General features: G+C 40.1%; 1 protein-coding gene across 1 annotated transcript in view; it reads left to right on the forward strand.

Moving 5' to 3' along the window:
* The first annotated feature begins 9,545 nt into the window (after positions 1–9,545).
* ABL2 (ABL proto-oncogene 2, non-receptor tyrosine kinase) overlaps positions 9,546–19,322 on the forward strand; it is a 61,279-nt gene continuing 51,502 nt past the window's right edge. Inside the window, exon 1 of the mRNA XM_087726837.1 lies at positions 9,546–9,840. Within this exon, the coding sequence (XP_087582963.1) occupies positions 9,603–9,840 (238 nt within the window). The 5' untranslated portion in view covers positions 9,546–9,602. The remainder of the gene's footprint in view (positions 9,841–19,322) is intronic.

A 19,322-nucleotide genomic window follows, 5' to 3' on the forward strand; every position in this document is an offset into this window, starting at 1 on the left:
CGTTTGTGGTGCAATCAGAACACTGCGTGTGTTGAAGTTGTTTTAACGCAAACCAAAGATGCCTTTTAAAAAACAAGTTTATATCATATTCTTATGCATGCCAGTGCTGTGTGTGAGGTAGTTTAAGGTGGTTCTGACAAGTGTCATCGGCATCTTCATATCCGGTCCCATGGGTGGCAAGCCACTCCCATCCGGTCACATGGGTGGTAAGCCACAAAGTAGGCCACACCCACAGAGTAGGTTCGAACAATTTTTGAAACCCACCACTGATCTGAATGGAGCACTATGCAATTTCAGATCCTCTCCTTATCCAGAGAGAGATTGCAAAGTAGACCCAGTCTACTTGTTGGCTGTTAATTCTGCTACAGTTGTCAGTTCAATATTTCTTCCCTGGAATAAGGAATAATTTTGAAAATTTATCTCCTTTTTCTGTTCTTTTTATTGAAGGGGGGGAACTTTCTCACTTTCAAAACTTCTTTCAATTTTTATTTAGTGTAAGCCATGATGCAAAGTATGATCTTTAACTTTCTATATACCTTGAATCCATGGTAGTAATAGACTTTAGAAAAATAATGTTCAGCATTTTTGTAAGAGAAAATCGTATGAATTTGGAAGCCTCTGATGCTGATGTATAACACACAGCAATAAAGAATTTTGTGCATTGTCTCCCAAAACTAAGATTTTCAACCACTGATATCTATTATAGAACATTATGAGCAACGCCTTGTCTTTCCTTGAACCTATTAACTTTTCTTATTAAAAAGTATTGGTAATGAAACATTTTATGACCATTGTAGCATCCCCATAGTCATGTGATCAAAATCTGAGTGTTTGGCAACTGGCACGTTTTTTATGACGGGGTCATGTGATCATCATGTGCAATCTTCCCAGCCAGCTTTCAACTATCAAAATCAATGGGGGAAGCCAGGTTAGCTTAATGATTGTGATTCACTAACAGCTCCACTGATTTGTTTAACAATTGTGTCCAAAAAAAAATATGTAAAATTGGGCACAAAATTGAACAACTGCCTTGCTTAGCAAAGGAAATTCTGGTCCCAATGTGGTCAGAAGTTGACTACCTGTACTTTTTTTTTTTAATATTGTAAGTTTAATGTGGTTAATATACTTTAGTACAATATTTAACACATTGAGGGTTGGAATCCCACTGTTATTTCTTTTTTATTATAAATTTATTTATTTATTTATTTTACAACTCCTCCTTCTTTACATATTGTAGAAAGTGTATCAGCTTTTGTGCTTCTCTTCCACCGTCATCAAATATAATTCATATTAATTCAAGTATCTTAACTCAAATATTTACTATATTAACATCATCATACCTCCACTTTTATTTGACTATAGTTATTTAAACCAGTGTTTTTCAACCTTTTTTGTGCAAAGGCACACTTTTTTCATGAAAAAAATCACGAGGCACACCACCATTAGAAAATGTTAAAAAAATTTAACTCTGTGCCTATATTGACTATATATAAAGTAATTTTCCCACGGCACACCTTATACTATGTCACGGCACACTAGTGTGCCGCGGCACAGTGGTTGAAAAACACTGATTTAAACATCCTTAAATATACCAAGATTCAATACATAACCACATACTGGCATTTCATTTACTTATTTGTAAAATCCTCCATTAACATTAAATCCTCATATCCTGTTTTAGCTAAACATCCATAACATTTAATACCAAAATTTTCTAATCCTCCATGTATATAATTTATTATCATTATCCTTTCTTTATTTAACTATATCCTATATCATAACATCCCCCTATTAGTTAAAACTTAACTGTATTTAATTTTGTTTTTGTATTACAATTATTATTGTTATTAATAATCTTTATATTTCTAACCTTCCCTTCTCATATCCAATTATTACTTATCATAACAGCTCAACATTGTATACATTACTATCATTATCAATTTTTATTTAACTATACTTATTACCACTGGATTTAGCTATGTTTAGCTAATTTTGAATCATATCTTCCAGGACTACCTGTACTTTGAATTGTTTCTAAATCTGTTTTTTACATATTGTTTATGAGTCTGTATAACAGCTTGTTGTTTCCCATTTTTGCATGTAGGAACAGTGGATATATTTGCCTCGAACAGGGATATATTTGTCTCAAAATTAACCATTTCCATGGCAACTCCACAATCTCTAGTGTGAAAATATTTTATTACTGCCAAAATCTTAACTAGAGAGTCAGATTAATGTACTGATTAAAGGCAGTGGTCTAGAAATAAGAAGGTCGTGATTTCTAGTCTTGCTTTAGGCAGGAAAGCCATCTGGGTGACATAGGGCAAGTCACTTCTTATCAGCCCTAGGAAGATAACAAACTACTTCTGAAAAAAAATTTGTCAAGAAAACTGCCTGGACTTGTCGCTTCAGTTGCCAGGAGGGAAGACTGCCTTGAAGGCACAAAATAATAACGATAAAAATCTAAACAGATTACAAGCCTATTTAGATTTCAATGAGGTACTTACAAATAATGAATGCATCTTATTTGAGCTTTCACACTGATAAAATCATAACATTGCCATGAACTTGTCTAACTGTATGACATTACTCATCCGTCATATACTCCCATAAGAAAGGAATATGCTACTTCAGTAACCTACTGCTCTTAAAACAAGCCTCTTAAAAACAAGAGGATTTGAACTGCTGAATGTAGTTGTAAATGATTAATACTACTTGCTTTCTTCTTGTTTCTTTTCCTTGCTGTTTTAATTTTCTATGGAGGTTCTCCATCATCCAGGGCGTGGTTGTCCCAAAGGTGCTTTTTCCAAAAGGCAATTGGACAAAAAAGTATGCTGATCACAAAGAACTTTCTATATTGACCTCCAGTGAACGCTATCAGAGGCACTATTTATTTATGTATTAATTAGACTTATATACCGCTTCATAGGGCTTTCAGCCCTCTCTAAGCGGTTTACAAATTTTTTAGCAAATTGAGTCAGCAACTTGCTCCCACAGTCTGGGTCCTCATTTCACTCACCTCGGAAGGATGGAAGGCTGAGTCGACCTTGAGCCGGTGAGATTTGAACCGCTGAACTGCAGATCACAGTCAGCTAAAGTGGCCTGCACCCTAACCACTGCGCCACCTCGGCTCATATTGAAATCAATCAAGACAGCAATAATTTGCTTTCCTTAACTTTTACACTCAATTCTTTACCTTATAGTGAAAATCTGATCCACACCACTATGACCCAGTCTAAAGCCACATTGGTCTTCCGCGGTGGAGAATTCTGTCACTGGTTGTGATGTGCTCAATAACCTACAGAGGGACATTTCTAATTGCTGTACAGACGGGGGCTGATTTTGGATAGTTTTCATGCTGACTTGGTGTCACCCTTTTTAAACATGTCAATTCTCTCTTTCCATATCACTGAGAACATGAATATAATCAACTACTGTAGCAGTGGTGGGTTTCAAAATTTTTTAGAACCTCTTCTGTAGGTGTGGCCTGCTTTGTGGGAGTGGCTTGCCGGCCATGTGACTGGGTGGGAGTGGCTTGCCAGCCATGTGACTGGGTGGGTGTGGGCCAACTGGTAAAATGTGGTGAAACTCACTTAACAACGCTCTTGCTTAGCAACCAAAATGTTGGCTCAGAAACTCTGGCATTTGAAACACGCAAGTCTTAAAGCTGTCAAGTTACAAGACCCTTGTACCCCTAACCCTTTAGGGAAAAAAACCCAGGGGTGTTCAAACTTGACAGCTTTAAGACTTGTGGACTTCAACTCCCAGAATTCCTCCTCTCGCTCTTCATCTTGATGATGTGTGGACGGGCGGGGGGAGGGAGCTGGAACCGGTTCTAAACGGCACTGTAGATTTGTGGAACCTCTTCTATAGAAGAGGTTAGAACTGGCAGGAACCCCACCCCTGTACTGTAGCCACCTTCTCCCCCCCCCCCCCCAGGCTTCAGCAACCCCACAATGACTTGGTCTGTTCTACAGCTTTGTTATTGCTGCAGAAATTATCTGTTTCGCTTAGCTGAGCTTCACATACAGTGCAATATTAGGAGGTGGTTCTGGATTATCTAGTTCCTGTTCTAACACTGCTGGTGGGTAACAATTTAAAAGCAAATCAAAATGCTGTATCCAACGTACCACTTCGGCTGCCGTTTCAGCAACTCATGGCAATAGTGATGATGGAGCTGGGCCAGCTGTGGTTCCCTGAAACTGCTTTCAAGGCTGAATAGAGTGTTCATTAACCACCACACCCTTCTGATGCCTCCACTGATCCTAAAACATCTCCTTTACACTTTTCAGCATTTTGTGAATTAGTTTTCTCAGCTCTTTCACCTTGGTTGGGTTTGCAAGTTTAACTGCATTTTTTTCTTGTGTCAGGCCAATGATGTTATCCTATATCCATTTTTATTTTATTTTATTTTATTTTGATTTGATTTTACTTTATTTGTATGCCGCCCTTTTCCCTGAGGGGACTCAGGGCGGCTCACAATTCAAGGGAAGGGGAGAACAGACAAGTTACAACATGAAAAACCATACACCGTTAAAAAAGTACAACAGTCATACCATTCGAGTGGGGTTGAAGTCTTTAGCCCCAGGCCTGTCGGAACAGCCAGGTTTTAAGGGCTTTGCGGAAGGCCTGGAGGGTGGTGAGGGTACGGATCTCCACGGGGAGTTCGTTCCAGAGGGTCGGAGCAGCCACCGAGAAGGCTCTCCTCCGGGTAGTCGCCAGTCGACATTGGCCGGCTGATGGAATTCGGAGGAGGCCTAATCTATGGGATCTTATGGGTCTAGTGGACGTAATTGGCAGTAGGCGGTCTCTCAAGTACCCAGATCCAATACCATGAAGGGCTTTGTAGGTGACAACTAGCACCTTGAAGCGCACCCGGAGATCAACAGGTAGCCAGTGCAGCTCGCGGAGGATAGGTGTTACGTGGGTGAATCGAGGTGTCATTTTTGGCAGTTTGTTCCCTCCATGGGAGGGCAGGTAGGTGTTTTTTTTCCGGATGTAATAAATTTTTATTTTAAACACATAAGCACATCAACAAAAACAAACACATAACTTAAAAACAACATAGGAACAATAGGTTCCATCGTATATCATACCGCAGTTCCAAATCGGTTTCTTTGCAGTTAGTGTTTTCCCTACTATACATTTCTACCTTGCGTTCATAATCTCCTTATTCGTTATCCATTTTTATGTACAATTCTTTATTTATTTATACTTAGCTACTTATGACCAAATATTATTTACCTATATTGTGCTTTATATTTTTACTGTCATTTATTCTCTTACATACAGTTATATACATTCACATAATTATTCTTTTTCTTTGCCATTCTTATATTATTAGTATCCCATTTGAAAGGTTATAAGGTATAGTTTGAAATGCTTTGTTTACCATCCTTCGCAACTGCTAAGACACCACCTTGTTTTCTCTTACTTTTCGTTTCTCCCTCCCTTCCTTCTCTACTTCCTTCCTTCCTCCTCTCCGTCCCCTTCTTCCTTCCCTTACCTCTTCCCCTACTCCTACCCTTTTTCTTCTCCTTCCTACCTTCTCTCTTTCTCTTTCTTTCTCTTCCTCCCTCCTCTTCTTCTTTTTCTCTCCCTTCCACCCACCTTCGGGAGGGAAGGTAGTTTTTATCACTGTGTTGATGGGTGTTCCAACTTCAGACCAGTGACTCGAAGGTGAACCTTCTCAAGAATCATCAGCATTCTCTGAAATGCATTCCAGAACTAAGAAAACTGCGTGGCACGACAAAACTGCGCTCGACTAAGCCGCGCCCGATTAAACCGCGTCGCTGACGTCATCAACAGGGCGACAACAGCGAGCGCGGAGAAAGAAGGGTGCTTTAAATAGCGCTTTGAAAGCAAGCCGATTCAACTGAAGGTAAGGGTTAGGTTTAGGGTTAGCTTTAAGGTTAGGTTTAGGGTTAGGTTAAGGGTTAGGTTTAGGTTTAGGGTTAGGTTAAGGGTTAGGGTTAGGTTAAGGGTTAGGATTAGGTTTAGGGTTAGGTTAAGGGTTAGGTTTAGGATTAGGATTAGGATTAGGTTTAGGGGGGTTAGGTTTAGGTTTAGGGGTTAATTTTAGGTTTAGCGTTTACAGTGTGCTTCTGTCTCCGCGCTGTTGTCGCCCTGTTGATGACATCAGCTACGCGGTTTCGTCGAGCGCGCTTTAGTCAAACGCGGTTTTGTGGTGGAACCAGAAAACTGACCTCTAGTTTGTATCAAACATTTTTTAAAAGATTTTTGATTTTAATGATTGTTTAATTGTTATTGTTTTAATATTTTTGTACTCATTTTTTTTATTATAAACCAGGGGTGTCAAACTCAAGGTCCAGGGGACAGATCTGGCTTACAGGGTACTTAAATCTGGCCCGCAGGCACCTTTGATCAGTGAAGGACCAGCCTATAGTGCCTCTGCCAGTGAAAACGGAGCTTGGGAGTGCTTCGTGTGGCCCTCCTACACTCGGTTTTTTCCTGGCAAGAGGGTTGCAAGAGGCTGTCGCAGCCAAAACGGAGCTTGGGTCACCACAGGGACCCTGCCCCCTACACGAGTTACATTGAGCTGGCCACGCCCCCTGGCCACACACACCCTGCCCCCCCCAAGATCAAACAAAACCCTGATGCGTCCCTCAACGAAATCAAGTTTGACACCCCTGTTATAACCCATCATGAGACACTAGTCAGAGGCATTTTGTCTCTAAGTAAATAGATTTTCAGAGGAAGATCTTGTAAAAAAAAGAGAAGCTAGGATCTTGGTAAATAATTAATGTCCACGTAAATGGATTCAGCTCGTATTAAAATCAAATAAATCAAAGCTGTGAACTGAGTGGGAGAGATCTTACTTTGTACTGCCCAAGGCAGTTTGAAGTTCCCAGCACAGACCCCGTTCTGCTTTGGGCTGCCCCCCCTCTCTCTGCAGACATAGAAGCTGCAAAAATCGAAGAGCATTTGCCAGCAAAACTATATCTTCTTCCCTTCTTGCCTGAAGGATAAGAAACCTGTTAAGGCGTCAGATAGATGATCATCTAAACAGATACGTGACCAGGAATTCGGGGGCAGCTAATTTTAAGCTGCCACCATCAGCAAGCTCCTCCCAGGAAGTCCGCATTTTGTCATTCTCATCAATTTATCTTTTAGCGGATGACCAGATTTCATTTTCTCAAAATGCCAAAACTAAAATAACCATCAGTACTTAAAAGTGTGGAGAAACACTAGGGTGCTTTATATAATCCTAGAATTAAAAATAGTTTTCTAGTTTCACCATTTCTTTGTTATGTATTATTTTAAATTGTTTCATAGATAGGCCTTGTTTATTGATGGCCTCATTTAATGACTGCTCATAATATGATTGTTTAAAAAAAAAGTATTGCAACCAATCATATTTACAACCATCACAGTGTTCCATGGTCATGAGATTGCCATTTGGGGTGGAGGGGTTTGGGACCAATTCTGGATAAGCAGAATTAATGGAGAGGGTGGAAGAAAAATCAAAAGTTGTGGCCACGTGTTTTGCTTAACGATGGAATGGGAAATAAGATTTTAAACTCCTCAGCTTTCCACTTTAGCAACCAAGTTGCCAGTCCCAATTGTGGCTCATAAGTGAGACTATTTAATAGAACAAAAAGAAAGAGAAAAGCTTTTTCATTTCATTCCACCTCTATGCATTTCCATTCCATTCTTAAAAACTACTATTATCTATACCAGTTTTGACTAAATCTTCCCATTGAAATGCTAGAAACCATACAAACTAAATTCCTGCGAGCCATCTTAGCTGCACCCAATGGAACTCCAAATGCCCAGTTAAGAATTGAGACAGGCATGCCTCAAATTCAGGTAAGAGCCTGGAAGATGATGGTCATTTATTGGCTTAAAATGCATTTCTTTCCAGAGGGACTGTCCCCCACTAGTGTTGACTGACAACTTCCCTTCCCCCTGGAAACAAGCAATTGATCACAAGCTGGGCTCTTATGGGCTCTCACCATTATTTTTAATGTCCCTAGGCTTTGAGCAAGCAAAGCAAGTAGTAATTAATAGAATGAAGGACATGGAGTTCCAAGAAGAACTAAATAGGTTACCTCTCCACAATAGGGACAGAATCAAACAGGGTGTGTGGGAATCGGCAAGATATCTAAATGACCTGATCTCCCCAAAACAAAGAATAGCTTTCTTCAGAGCCAGATTTAACATTCTTCCTTCAGCACTCCTCCAGGGCAGGTATAAGAGAACACCTATAGCAGAACGGGTTTGTATATGTGGCAAAGGAGAAGTGGAAGATAATTCACATGTTCTATTACACTGCCAGCTATACAGAGCTTGTAGGTCTGCACATATTCTCCCCTTATTAGAGAGATTGCCAGGGAGGGCAGACCATTTTTATCTAGGCTTCCTCCTCCAGGACACTAACCCGGTTACCACGAATGCAGTGGCAAAGTTCTGTGCTGCTGCAATGTCCAAAAGAAAAAAAATTGGCTACAGAAGTATAGTTGTCATCTTGTACCAATTATCTGGACATCCCTCTAACAATCTTTGGGCCATTATGTTATTATCCACTTTTAATGTCAATATTTTTAAATTATATTTTAATGTTAGTATTTTTTTGTAACATAGTGTAAAAACTAATGTGTATTGCTGGTCTTTGACCGTAATAAATATTTTTACTGACTTACTTCCATTGAAATGAAATTAGGACATTTCCTCTTAATTATAACGACTCTGTGACCCGGACTGATTCCTCTCGGCAAACAAGTCATTATTGCACTATTGCACTATGCAATATTATTGCATTACTGACTGTGCAAATGCAGCCATTCATTGAAATGCACTTCGCGATCCTACATTTGAGAAAGCACAATAAAAAAGGTGACGCAGTGGGTAGAGTGCAGTACTGCAGGCCACTTCAGCTGACTGCTAGTTCAGCAGTTCAGCGGTTCAAATCTCACCGGCTCAGGGTTGACTCAGCCCTTCCATCCTTCCGAGGTGGGTAAAATGAGGACCCAGATTGTGGGGGCAATATGCTGCCTCTGTAAACCGCTTAGAGAGGGCTGAAAGCCCTATGAAGCGGTATAGAAGTCTAACTGCTATTGCTATTGCTATGTTCATATATTTACCCTGGGATATTGCGAACCGGGAATAACCCGAGGGCATTTGTTTCATCTGAACCTTCTGGTGCATTTAAAAAAATAAAATAAAAAATACCATTTCTCGGCTTTCCCAGCCAGCCGGCAAAGAAAGGATCCGAGGTGTGCAAGGAATGGGCGGGGCCAGCCTCGAGGAGCCGCGATTCGGGGCGGGGCCGAAGGCGGGGCCAGGAGGAGCTACCGACATCCCTGGAAGACCGGAGGTGGGAAGAGTGGGAGAGAGGGAGTCGTTCTGTCCTTTTCCCCCGAGCTCGGTGGTTAAGATGGCGGCTGCGGGGGTTGAGGGGGCGAGCCCGTGACGGCCTGTCCGGAGAACGGCGGCGAGGACGGTGGGGAAAGGGAGGCTGAAGAGCGGCTCTGGGAAGCTCCTAAAGCGGGGTAGCGGGGCGGAATGTGAGCAGCAGCAGGAGGAGGAGGAGGAGGAGACGGAGGGCTCTGGCGGGGGCCCAGAACGGGAGGAGAGCGGGGATGGGCCAGCAGGTGGGCCGCGTCGGCGAGCCGGGTGCCGCCGCGCTTCAACATCAGCCTCAGCCGCCGCCGCCGCCGCAACAGCAGCAGCTCCTGCCTCTCGCCCAGCAGCCACAGTCCCAACCCAGAGGGCTTCGCGGGAGTAATAGCAGCGGGAGTGGTAGGCCTGCCAGCCGGAGGCGAGAAACGGCCGCGGCGCGAGCTGCCGACAGCGGCTTCAATATCTTCACCCAGCACGGTAAGGTGGGGAGGGAGGGCGGGCAAGGGAGGGAAGGAGAAGCGAGGGGAGTGGGTTGCGGCAGATGCTGGAGGCGGGTGGGTGTGGCACAAAAGCAGAGGCTGGAAATGGGGTGGGGGGTGGTGGAAGTGGGGGGGGGATGTCACGAAGCAGGGCTGGTGCTTCCCCCCCCCCCGCCTTAAAAAACGTGCCAACTTAATTTTCCCGACAATAGACAAAAGGTTTGCTTCATCTGGTAGCCGTTGGGAAGCGCCCAAGCAGGTAGCAGCAGCAGCAGCAGCCTTGCCCCCCTTGTGCCGCCTTCAGTGTCTGATACTAATGGATGGGGATTCCCGGTTTAAGCAGATTGTATTTGTATTATTTGGTTTATTTGTATGCCCCCTTCTCCAGGAGGGACTCAGGGCGGACAATAGAATAGGTGACAATAGAAGCCACTTTCAGGGGAAGAAGCGTGTTGTACCTGCTCGACTCCGCCATTTATTTATTTATTTATTTATTCATTTCATTTTTTTACGGATTAAACCCGAATTGTGTGACTGTTGTGTGCTCTTTTTAATAGGTTGCATCGTCTTCATGTTGGAAAATTGTTTGTCCTTTCCCCCCCCCCCTTTTTGGAACTGTGAGCCGCCCTGAGTTCCCCCCCCCAGGGAAAAGGGCGGCATACAAATAAAGGGAAACTAAACTAAACTAATATTTAAGAAACAGCTTCATGCATTTCAAGAAAGGGGGTTTTCTGTATAGGAAAGTTCTTGTCCCCCATAGATGAGTTGATGCTCAATTCAAGTGTCAAGAGGACACACAACATGGCTACCCCTTCAGGTTATGACATGTGTCTCAGGAGTACAACTCGCTTTTGGCTTACTTTCCAGGTGCATATACTGATAATTGTTAGGAATTGTTTTTATGTTAGTGATGTTGCAGCAAATAGAGGCTTTTTTTTTTGCCCAATCTACTTACGAAAGGAACAGGACTTGAGACCACGAAGGTGCAAGAGAGACAGGTTTATTGATGCATGTATGGTACTGTCCAGGCTTATGAGCCTTTGGGGGTTATATTTATGAATGGTTGGGACCTTTCTAACACGGTGCTTTCTTTGCAGTCTGAATGTACTTCACGTGAGATCCTTGCTTCATGAGTACAATATTACTTCCCCCGTTTGTTAATTATTGTAGTCATAATAAAATTGAAGTGATATTTTTCCTTGCCTATCTCCTCATTAATATCTGAAATGGTGCTTTCTGTCAAATGGTCACATTTAAAATGCTTCTAGTATATTCATAATGTTGGTAAGATGCATGCAAAGTGCAATTATAAAGTAGTTCTATCATGTAGCCCAGAAAGTGCCCCAGATGTTCTTTTTCTCCCCCTAGTTTTGTGATAGATAATTCTTTTTTGTATTCTTTGGATGAATTGCAATGATGATACTGTTCTCAGGGTAACAACCTGTTTCATTATGACTTTTATTGATATTAATGAGAACAGAAGACAAAAAAGCTAGCATCTCTAACTGGGAGGCTATGCAAAAAGGAAGGTGGGAGATCCAATGCTTTTGGACCTTATTGGACCCTATTGGTATAGGTAAGAAGGTTTCTCCTGTTACTCTTTTACTCTTATGGTGTTGTAATAGACACAATAAAATATTATATCGTGCAATATTACATCCTAGGATCATGTACATCTTTACTGTGGTTGGAAGTCCATGTGATCTTTAAAGAAAGCCCAAATAGGCCATTATCACCATCATTTTATTTATGTTGTATCTTGCATCTGATTTGGAACTTGCCAAATAGTATTTATTCAGCTAAATATCACAGGGTGATTTGCAACCTTGTATGGCATTTGGAAATTTGAAGTAGTTTTTGTGTAGCTGTTTCATATTTTGCTTTGCTGTAATTTGAGTTTTTACAAGTGATACTTACATTCAGCTTGAACACAAAAGGAAATAGTTTATGTATTTGCTGCAGGCAGATAGAGAAATTTTCAAATTTACAACTGTGGCTTTTAAGCTTCAGAAACCCCATTTTCCTAGACTCCTTGAGCTGTGGAACCTCAATTGTACATCTTGTTCTGAAGAACGCATTATGCATGTGTGATGTGAAAGCCAATTACACAGGTCAGTCCCCTGAGGATACATAATGTATATAGGTAAGATAATTAGATGGCATGTCCAATGGTATTTAATTTTATTGGTGCATCAAGAGAAGAAAATTTGTTTTTTTCTGCACTCTTATTCTTTTATGGTGACTGCATTCCATATTGCTGGGGGTGATATGCTATCAATATAGCTTCTATGTCACGTCATCACATGTCATATCTGGACTTTCCCCCCCTTCGCTAAACCAGGTGGGAGCGGACCCAGCACGTGACGCATCTGGCCCATGGATCACGAGTTTGACACCCCTGTTCCATGTCCTCTACTGAGTAGTATAGAAAGATAAAGCACACCATTGAGAACCCCAGAAGGGCACTAAATGTAGATATATTTGTTTGTATGTTCAATTTATACAGCTGCTATCTCCCATTCATGACTCTGGGCAGCTTACTATTAAAACAATGCAAAAAAGTTGAACAATTATACAAAACATTACAAAAACATTAAACCAATTAAAAAGTAAAAGCCATATGGACCATGACTGGGAGAAAATATATGGAAATATTGTTAAAACCTTATAGCTGTACTAATAAATGATATTGTGCTCTCCGTATATGGAGGAATCACTTAACTTGCAACAATGTGGACATGCTCATAACGTATCTTCTTACATCACAACCCTTACAAGTGCTAACATAGTGTCCCCTTTAATTCGCTCCCTTATTATCGGTAGCAATGATCTTACTACTATTCCCACTCAATAGCAATTCAAATCATGAGCACTACTATTTCATCATGATAAGTAATGCAAAGAAATTATTTAATAGAACTCAGGCATAGGGTTTTTTTGGCAGGAGGCATTCAGAGAACAAGAAACAGTCCTCTCTCAGAGGAGAGATATGATACTTAATTGAGGAGGAAAAACACTCTCCCAAATAGATTGCTAGCCAGAATCAAGCCTTGGTAAATGAGAGAAGACACAGACATGTACTTACGATATCTTTCTCTGGTTGATCATTGAATAAAGTTGTAGGATTGGGAGTCAGGAAATGCATTTGAACCTATGATTGGAAATCAAAGAAAATGTCCTTCCTTGGGTTGTTTTTTTTAAACAGTCATGACAGAACAAGAAGTACTCAGGATTTAAACTTCAGTTATGGACTACAAAACATTTCCTTGTAGCTGGCAATTGAAGGCTTTATAGGTTTTGCCTTCTTAAAAGGTTTGTGTAGGACTCACTGGCAAGTGGTATGATGCATTTCATTTATCAGTTAGCCATTTTACCCATTTTACTATTTTCTTAATAGCCAGCTTTGCTATGCTGAATTTCAGGAATCTCTTCCTACCCCTTAGCTCACTGTTCACTTTGGAAGCAACATCTATTCCATTGATGTACTGTGGAATCCATTGTCTGCCAGCTTTTCAAACTGTTTTGTGAAGTCCTAGGGTTCTGAGAGAAGTCGATGAGAGACTAAGGACAAAAAGCCCAGCCAATTTTCTCTCACTAGAGCTTTGTTTCTAGAGCAGGGGTTCTGGCAGATTGTTTAAAAAAACTAACAGATTCTCAGCTTGAGTAATTTTGAAAACCTCTTGTCTAAAATACCAAGCAGAGAGGAAAGTAATCACTGACCTGAAGCCTATCAGGCTTCTAGTTTGCTGCTTATCCTCTCAATCTCATTCCACAGTTTATTGAAATCAAGTTGCAGATGTGGAAACAAATTCTTATCTACTACAGTCGAACAAGGAAACAGTATTCATGACAAGCTCAATTGTACCTGCAACCAGAAAATGTTGCTAACTTGGAATTACTTTTCATTTTCCCCCCCATAAAAATGTATTAAAAATACAGATAATTCTTTTTGACTATGACACAAAATTGAATTTGGTACCAATTTTTGAAATTATCTGTATTGTATTTGTTCTTGAAGTCTTTTTGAGATTATATAAATTTCTATCACATATAAATTTTGATATTGTATAAATTCAGATTGCATAAATTGAGGTTTTTCATCAAATAATATCATCAAGACCAACATTAGATTATTGTGATATTTAATTTATCCATATAATAGTTGTTATGGTTCTGGTTCAGACTTTTGAACTTGGAATTGGAATAAGTCTTTTCATAATATATTCTAATATGGAATTGGACCTCTAGTTTGCTTGTCTTCGCCAACTATAATCTCACTGGTAACACGGTTTACTTAATCAGCTATTAAAAGTATGTAAGTAACAATGTATGGCTCAATTTTAGTAACTAAATGTTTTGTATATTAATCAAATTTATTTAGCCACCTATCTCATGGAAAGTGACACTAATCCAGTAAAACAGTAAATATAAAACAGCCATTACCTAAAACCATTACATTCTAATTATTAAAACATTGAAAATATAAAACTAACCAACTAAAGAAAATAAAGAGAACTAAAGAAAATAATAGATGGAGGGATGTTAATAATAGTGGAACCACCTTTTCCCTAGGGTCCCTAGGCCTGCTGGAATAACCAGAGCTTGAGAGAGCTTTGAAAGCTCAGGAATGATCTCATCTTTGAGGGGAGAAGATTCTACAGTATAGGTGCCATAGCAGAAAAGTCCTGCTGCCTCGGGACTGCCAAACACGACTCCCTAGATGTGGAACCCATAACATACGCATTTCATTAGATCTGGTGGAATAGGCCGATGAAATTACGAAGAGGTGGTTCCTCAAATAACCCAGTCCAATGGCACTTAGGGCTTTGAAAGTCAACACCAGCCACTCTGGTTGGACCCAGAAACAAATTGGTAATCAATGCAGCTCATGTAGCAAGGATGTAATGTGCATGCTATTGGAAACACACAGAACTGTTTTATAGTTCTTCATTGATTTTCTTGAAGATAAATGAAATGAGCAATAGTGTTTATTTTAGCACAGTGGAGTGAGAGATAGACAATGTCCGTTGAAATCTTCATGTTTCTTATTCTTTTACCCTATTCCAATCTGTTCCTCCTTCTTTTATTACTACTGTTGGAAGCTGTCTGTTACTGTAAAATAAAAGAGGATGGTATTTCAGACTGTTAGAAACCACTTGCCCTTGGAGCCTGCATTCTGAACAGCATGATTTCATTTGCTATCTTGACTTTCTGTTCTTATGAAAACAAATCTATCCAATCTTCTGTTGACTTTTTTACAGGTAAAATTAACAAAAAATTTATAATTCTTCTTTTTGTTTGACTCCAGTTTTCAAGTACAGGTGAAACTCGAAAAATTGGAATATCGTGCAAAAGTTCATTTATTTCAGTAATGCAACTTAAAAGGTGAAACTAATATATGAAATAGACTCATTGCATGCAAAGCAAGATAGTTCAAGCCGTGATTTGTCATAATTGTGATGATTATGGCTTATAGCTGATGAAAACCTCAAATCCACAATCTCAGAAAATTAGAATATTGTGAAAAGGTGCAATATTCTAGGCTCAAAGTGTCCCACTCTAATCAGCTGATTAAGCCATAATACCTGCAAAGGGTTCCTGAGCCTTTAAATGGTCTCTCAGTCTGGTTCAGTAGGAATCACAATCATGGGAAAGACTGCTGACCTGACAGTTGTGCAGAAAACCATCATTGACACCCTCCATAAGGAGGGAAAGCCTCAAAAGGTCATTGCAAAAGAAGTTGGATGTTCCCAAAATGCTGTATTAAAGCACATTAATAGAAAGTTATGTGGAAGGGAAAAAGTGTGGAAGAAAAACGTGCACAAACAGCAGGGATGACCACAGCCTTGAGAGGATTGTCAGGAAAGGGCCATTCAAAAGTGTTGGGGACTTTCACAAGGAGTGGACTGAGGTTGGAGTCAGTGCATCAAAAGCCACCACACACAGATGGATCCTGGACATGGGCTTCAAATATCATATTCCTCTTGTCAAGCCACTCCTGAACAACAAACAATGTCAGAAGCATCTTACCTGGGCTAAAGAAAAACAGATCTGGTCTGTTGTTCAGTAGTCCAAAGTCCTCTTTTTTGATGAGAGCAACTTTTGCATCTCATTTGGAAACCAAGGACCCAGAGTATGGAGGAAGAACGGAGAGGCACACACTGCAAGATGCTTGAAGTCCAGTGTGAAGTTTCCACAGTCTGCGTTGATTTGGGGAGCCATGTCATCTGCTGGTGTTGGTCCACTGTGCTTCATTAAGTCCAGGGTCAACGCAGCCGTCTACCAGGAGATTTTGGAGCATTTCATGCTTCCTTCCGCAGACGAGCTTTATGGGGATGCTGACTTCCTTTTCCAGCTGCCCACACTGCCAAAAACACCAAAACCTGGTTCAGTGACCGTGGGATTACTGTGCTTGATTGGCCAGCAAACTCGCCTGACCTGAACCCCATAGAGAATCTATTGGACATTGCCAAGAGAAAGATGAGAGACATGAGACTGAACAATGCAGAAGAGCTGAAGGCGCTATTGAAGCATCCTGGTCTTCCATAATACCTCAGCAGTGCCACAGGCTGATAGCTTCCATGCCATGCCGCATTGAGGCAGTAATTGCTACAAAAGGGCCCCAAACCAAGTACTGAGTACATATGCATGCTTATACTTTTCAGAGGTCCGATATTGTTCTATGTACAATCCTTGTTTTATTGATTGCATATAATATTCTAATTTTCTGAGATGATGGATTTGGGGTTTTCGTGAACTGTAAGACATAATCATCACAATTATGACAAACCACGGCTTGAACTATCTTGCTTTGCATGTAATGAGTCTTATCTCATATATTAGTTTCACCTTTTTAGTTGCATTACTGAAATAAATGAACTTTTGCACGATATTCTAATTTTTCGAGTTTCACCTGTAGATACCCTGTTTTTTTTAACATCACTTCCTTGTTCTTTGTCTTTTGTTTTCTTATTAAAGTTTGCCACCTTCTGTTCTTTGTGATTTTATTTATATCCATTTTCTTGTTCCCATGGGGATATTCTTATTTACATTTATGGTTCTATAAAAGTTTTTTTTTAAGCTATAATCCTGACTGTACCTAGGCCTTACAATCAGTGCGCATATATTTTTGTGCTCAGGGCTCACATTCTAAGCACAGCTTGATTGATCCTTGTGTTCCTGTATTTCAGGCTCTTTCAGTCCTAGTATTTGTTAGATTTGAGCCTTTGGAGCTTCTTGGCCAATATCAGAAGTATATTAACTAAGTAATTTTTAATATTTTATCCAATGTTTGTTTGTTCTTAACTTTTGTAATTTGTATCTTTAAAATATACATGTGCTTCTGTGAGTCCTCTTATAAACAATGGTTTCTTTTTTATAAACACTTTTCCACTGACCAGGTGAAAAAAATAGAACTTAAAGTATCCCTTTTGATCATCAAGTTCCATTTATGAAAAAGAGGAATTGCTTTTTTTTGCTTTATGTTCAGTCAGAAACATTGGCACGTTATGATTACATGTGAAATTGGAGAGAAGATTGCAAATGGTATAAGACTGTAAAGATGGTACAGATTTTTTAGACAGTCATTGTTGAGGAAATATATTTTCTATGAGTGATAAAAATACCTTTGAATCTTTCCTGGGTTGAGAAACAATTGTCCCAACCCAGATTGTCTTTGTGTGACTCATAAGCACATGTAGGTGTGTGTGTATGTATATGTATATATGTATATGTATATTAGATTTTACAACCCCCGGTATGCCCAAATATGGGAGGAAGATCACTACTTCCATTCTCTGTCCTTCGGCTCGTCACAAGAGACCATCCAGGCAGAAACCCAATATTTTTACTGTTGCCTTTTTTGTTACATACAGCACAAATACAACATATATATATGATGATAAGGAGGAGGACCTGTGGCTTAATGGTTAAGACCTCTGCCTAAGATGCAATACAGCACAGGTTCGAATCCCAGTAAGGGTATGGCTAGCTGATGAGAGCTAAATAGCTTGAAATAGATCTATACTAGTCTCCCTTTATTTATTTATCAGCACAAATACAACATACATACATACATACATACATACATACATACATACATACATACATCTGTCTCTTAAGTTAAAATGTATAACCCAGCTGCTAAGAGTTAATAGAAAAAAACTATTGGAATTAATTTATATAATAGCTTTTTAATGTGTAAATGTAAAAAAAAATGTTTCAACTTAGTAAATAAGCTTTCAACACTCCAGAAAATAGGCTTAAGATACAGAAGGATCTTGACAAACTTGAACATTGGGCGCTATCTAGCAAATTGAAATTCAATGGTGAAAAAAGTACGGTTCTACATTTAGGCAAGAAAAAGAAAATGTACAGGTGGAGTATATGTGATACCTAGCTCAATAGTAGTAACTGTGAGAGGGATCTTGGGAGTCCTAATGGACACTCATTTAAATATGAACCAGCAGTGTGCTACAGGTGCCAAAAAAGCCAACACAGTTCCAAGCTGCATTAACAGGGATAGAATCAAGATCATGTGAAGTGTTAATGTCACTTTATAATGCCTTGGTAAGGCCACACTTGGAATACTGCATCCCGTTTTGGTCGCCACAATGTAAAAAGGTTGTTGAGACTCTAGAATAGAGTGCAGAGAAGAACAATAAAGATGATTAGGGGACTGGAGGCTAAAACATATAAAAAACGTAGAACAAAAAGCAATAGATGGAAACTAATCAAGGAGAGAAACAACCTAGAACTAAGGAGAAATTTCCTGTTAGAACAATTAAAGAGTGGAACAACTTGCCTCCAGAAGTTGTGAATGCTCCAAAACTGGGAGTTTTTAAGAAGAAATTGGATAACCATTTGTCTGAAATGATATGGGGCAATGTTGGCAAAACATTTCTGCAATGAGCATGTGTGCAACGGGAAGCTGAGCTTCTGGTTTCCAGCATGTGCATGACTCTGGTCACCTGGTGTTCCGGTTTCTAGTGCGCATACATATGTGAAGACCAACTGGCTGGCATGTATGCATGCGCCGAAAACCATAAGCTCAGCTTCCCAGTGCACACATGCGCACCGGGGAGCTGCTGCTCTGGTTTCTGGTGCTCCTGTGCGTGCAAAGACCAGCTGGTGCACTGGAATCCAGAAGAGCAACAGACGACGCCTGGTGTGCTTGGAGAGATGGCTCTGCATGCCACTTGCCTAAGCAGGGAGTTGGACTAGAAGACCTCCAAGGTCCCTTCCAATTCTTTTATTCTATTCTATTTAAAGACTTAGTGCAAATCTCTTCAGTATATACATATCTTTCCATCTCACAAAGATATTGTTCTGGGGAATGACAAGATGTGATGGAGGCGTTTCTTATCAACAGCTTCTTGTTGGCTTTTCACAAAACATATACACACATATATTTTAACAAAAATATTTGTATTTACTTTGTCCTTTTTCAACCAATCTTATTTTACCTGTATTATGCAAACA

This window comes from Thamnophis sirtalis, unplaced genomic scaffold, assembly GCF_051295495.1.
Source record: "Thamnophis sirtalis isolate CommonGarterSnake01/CBP01778 unplaced genomic scaffold, rThaSir2_p1.2 scaffold_12, whole genome shotgun sequence".
Taxonomy (NCBI): Eukaryota; Metazoa; Chordata; class Lepidosauria; order Squamata; family Natricidae; genus Thamnophis; species Thamnophis sirtalis.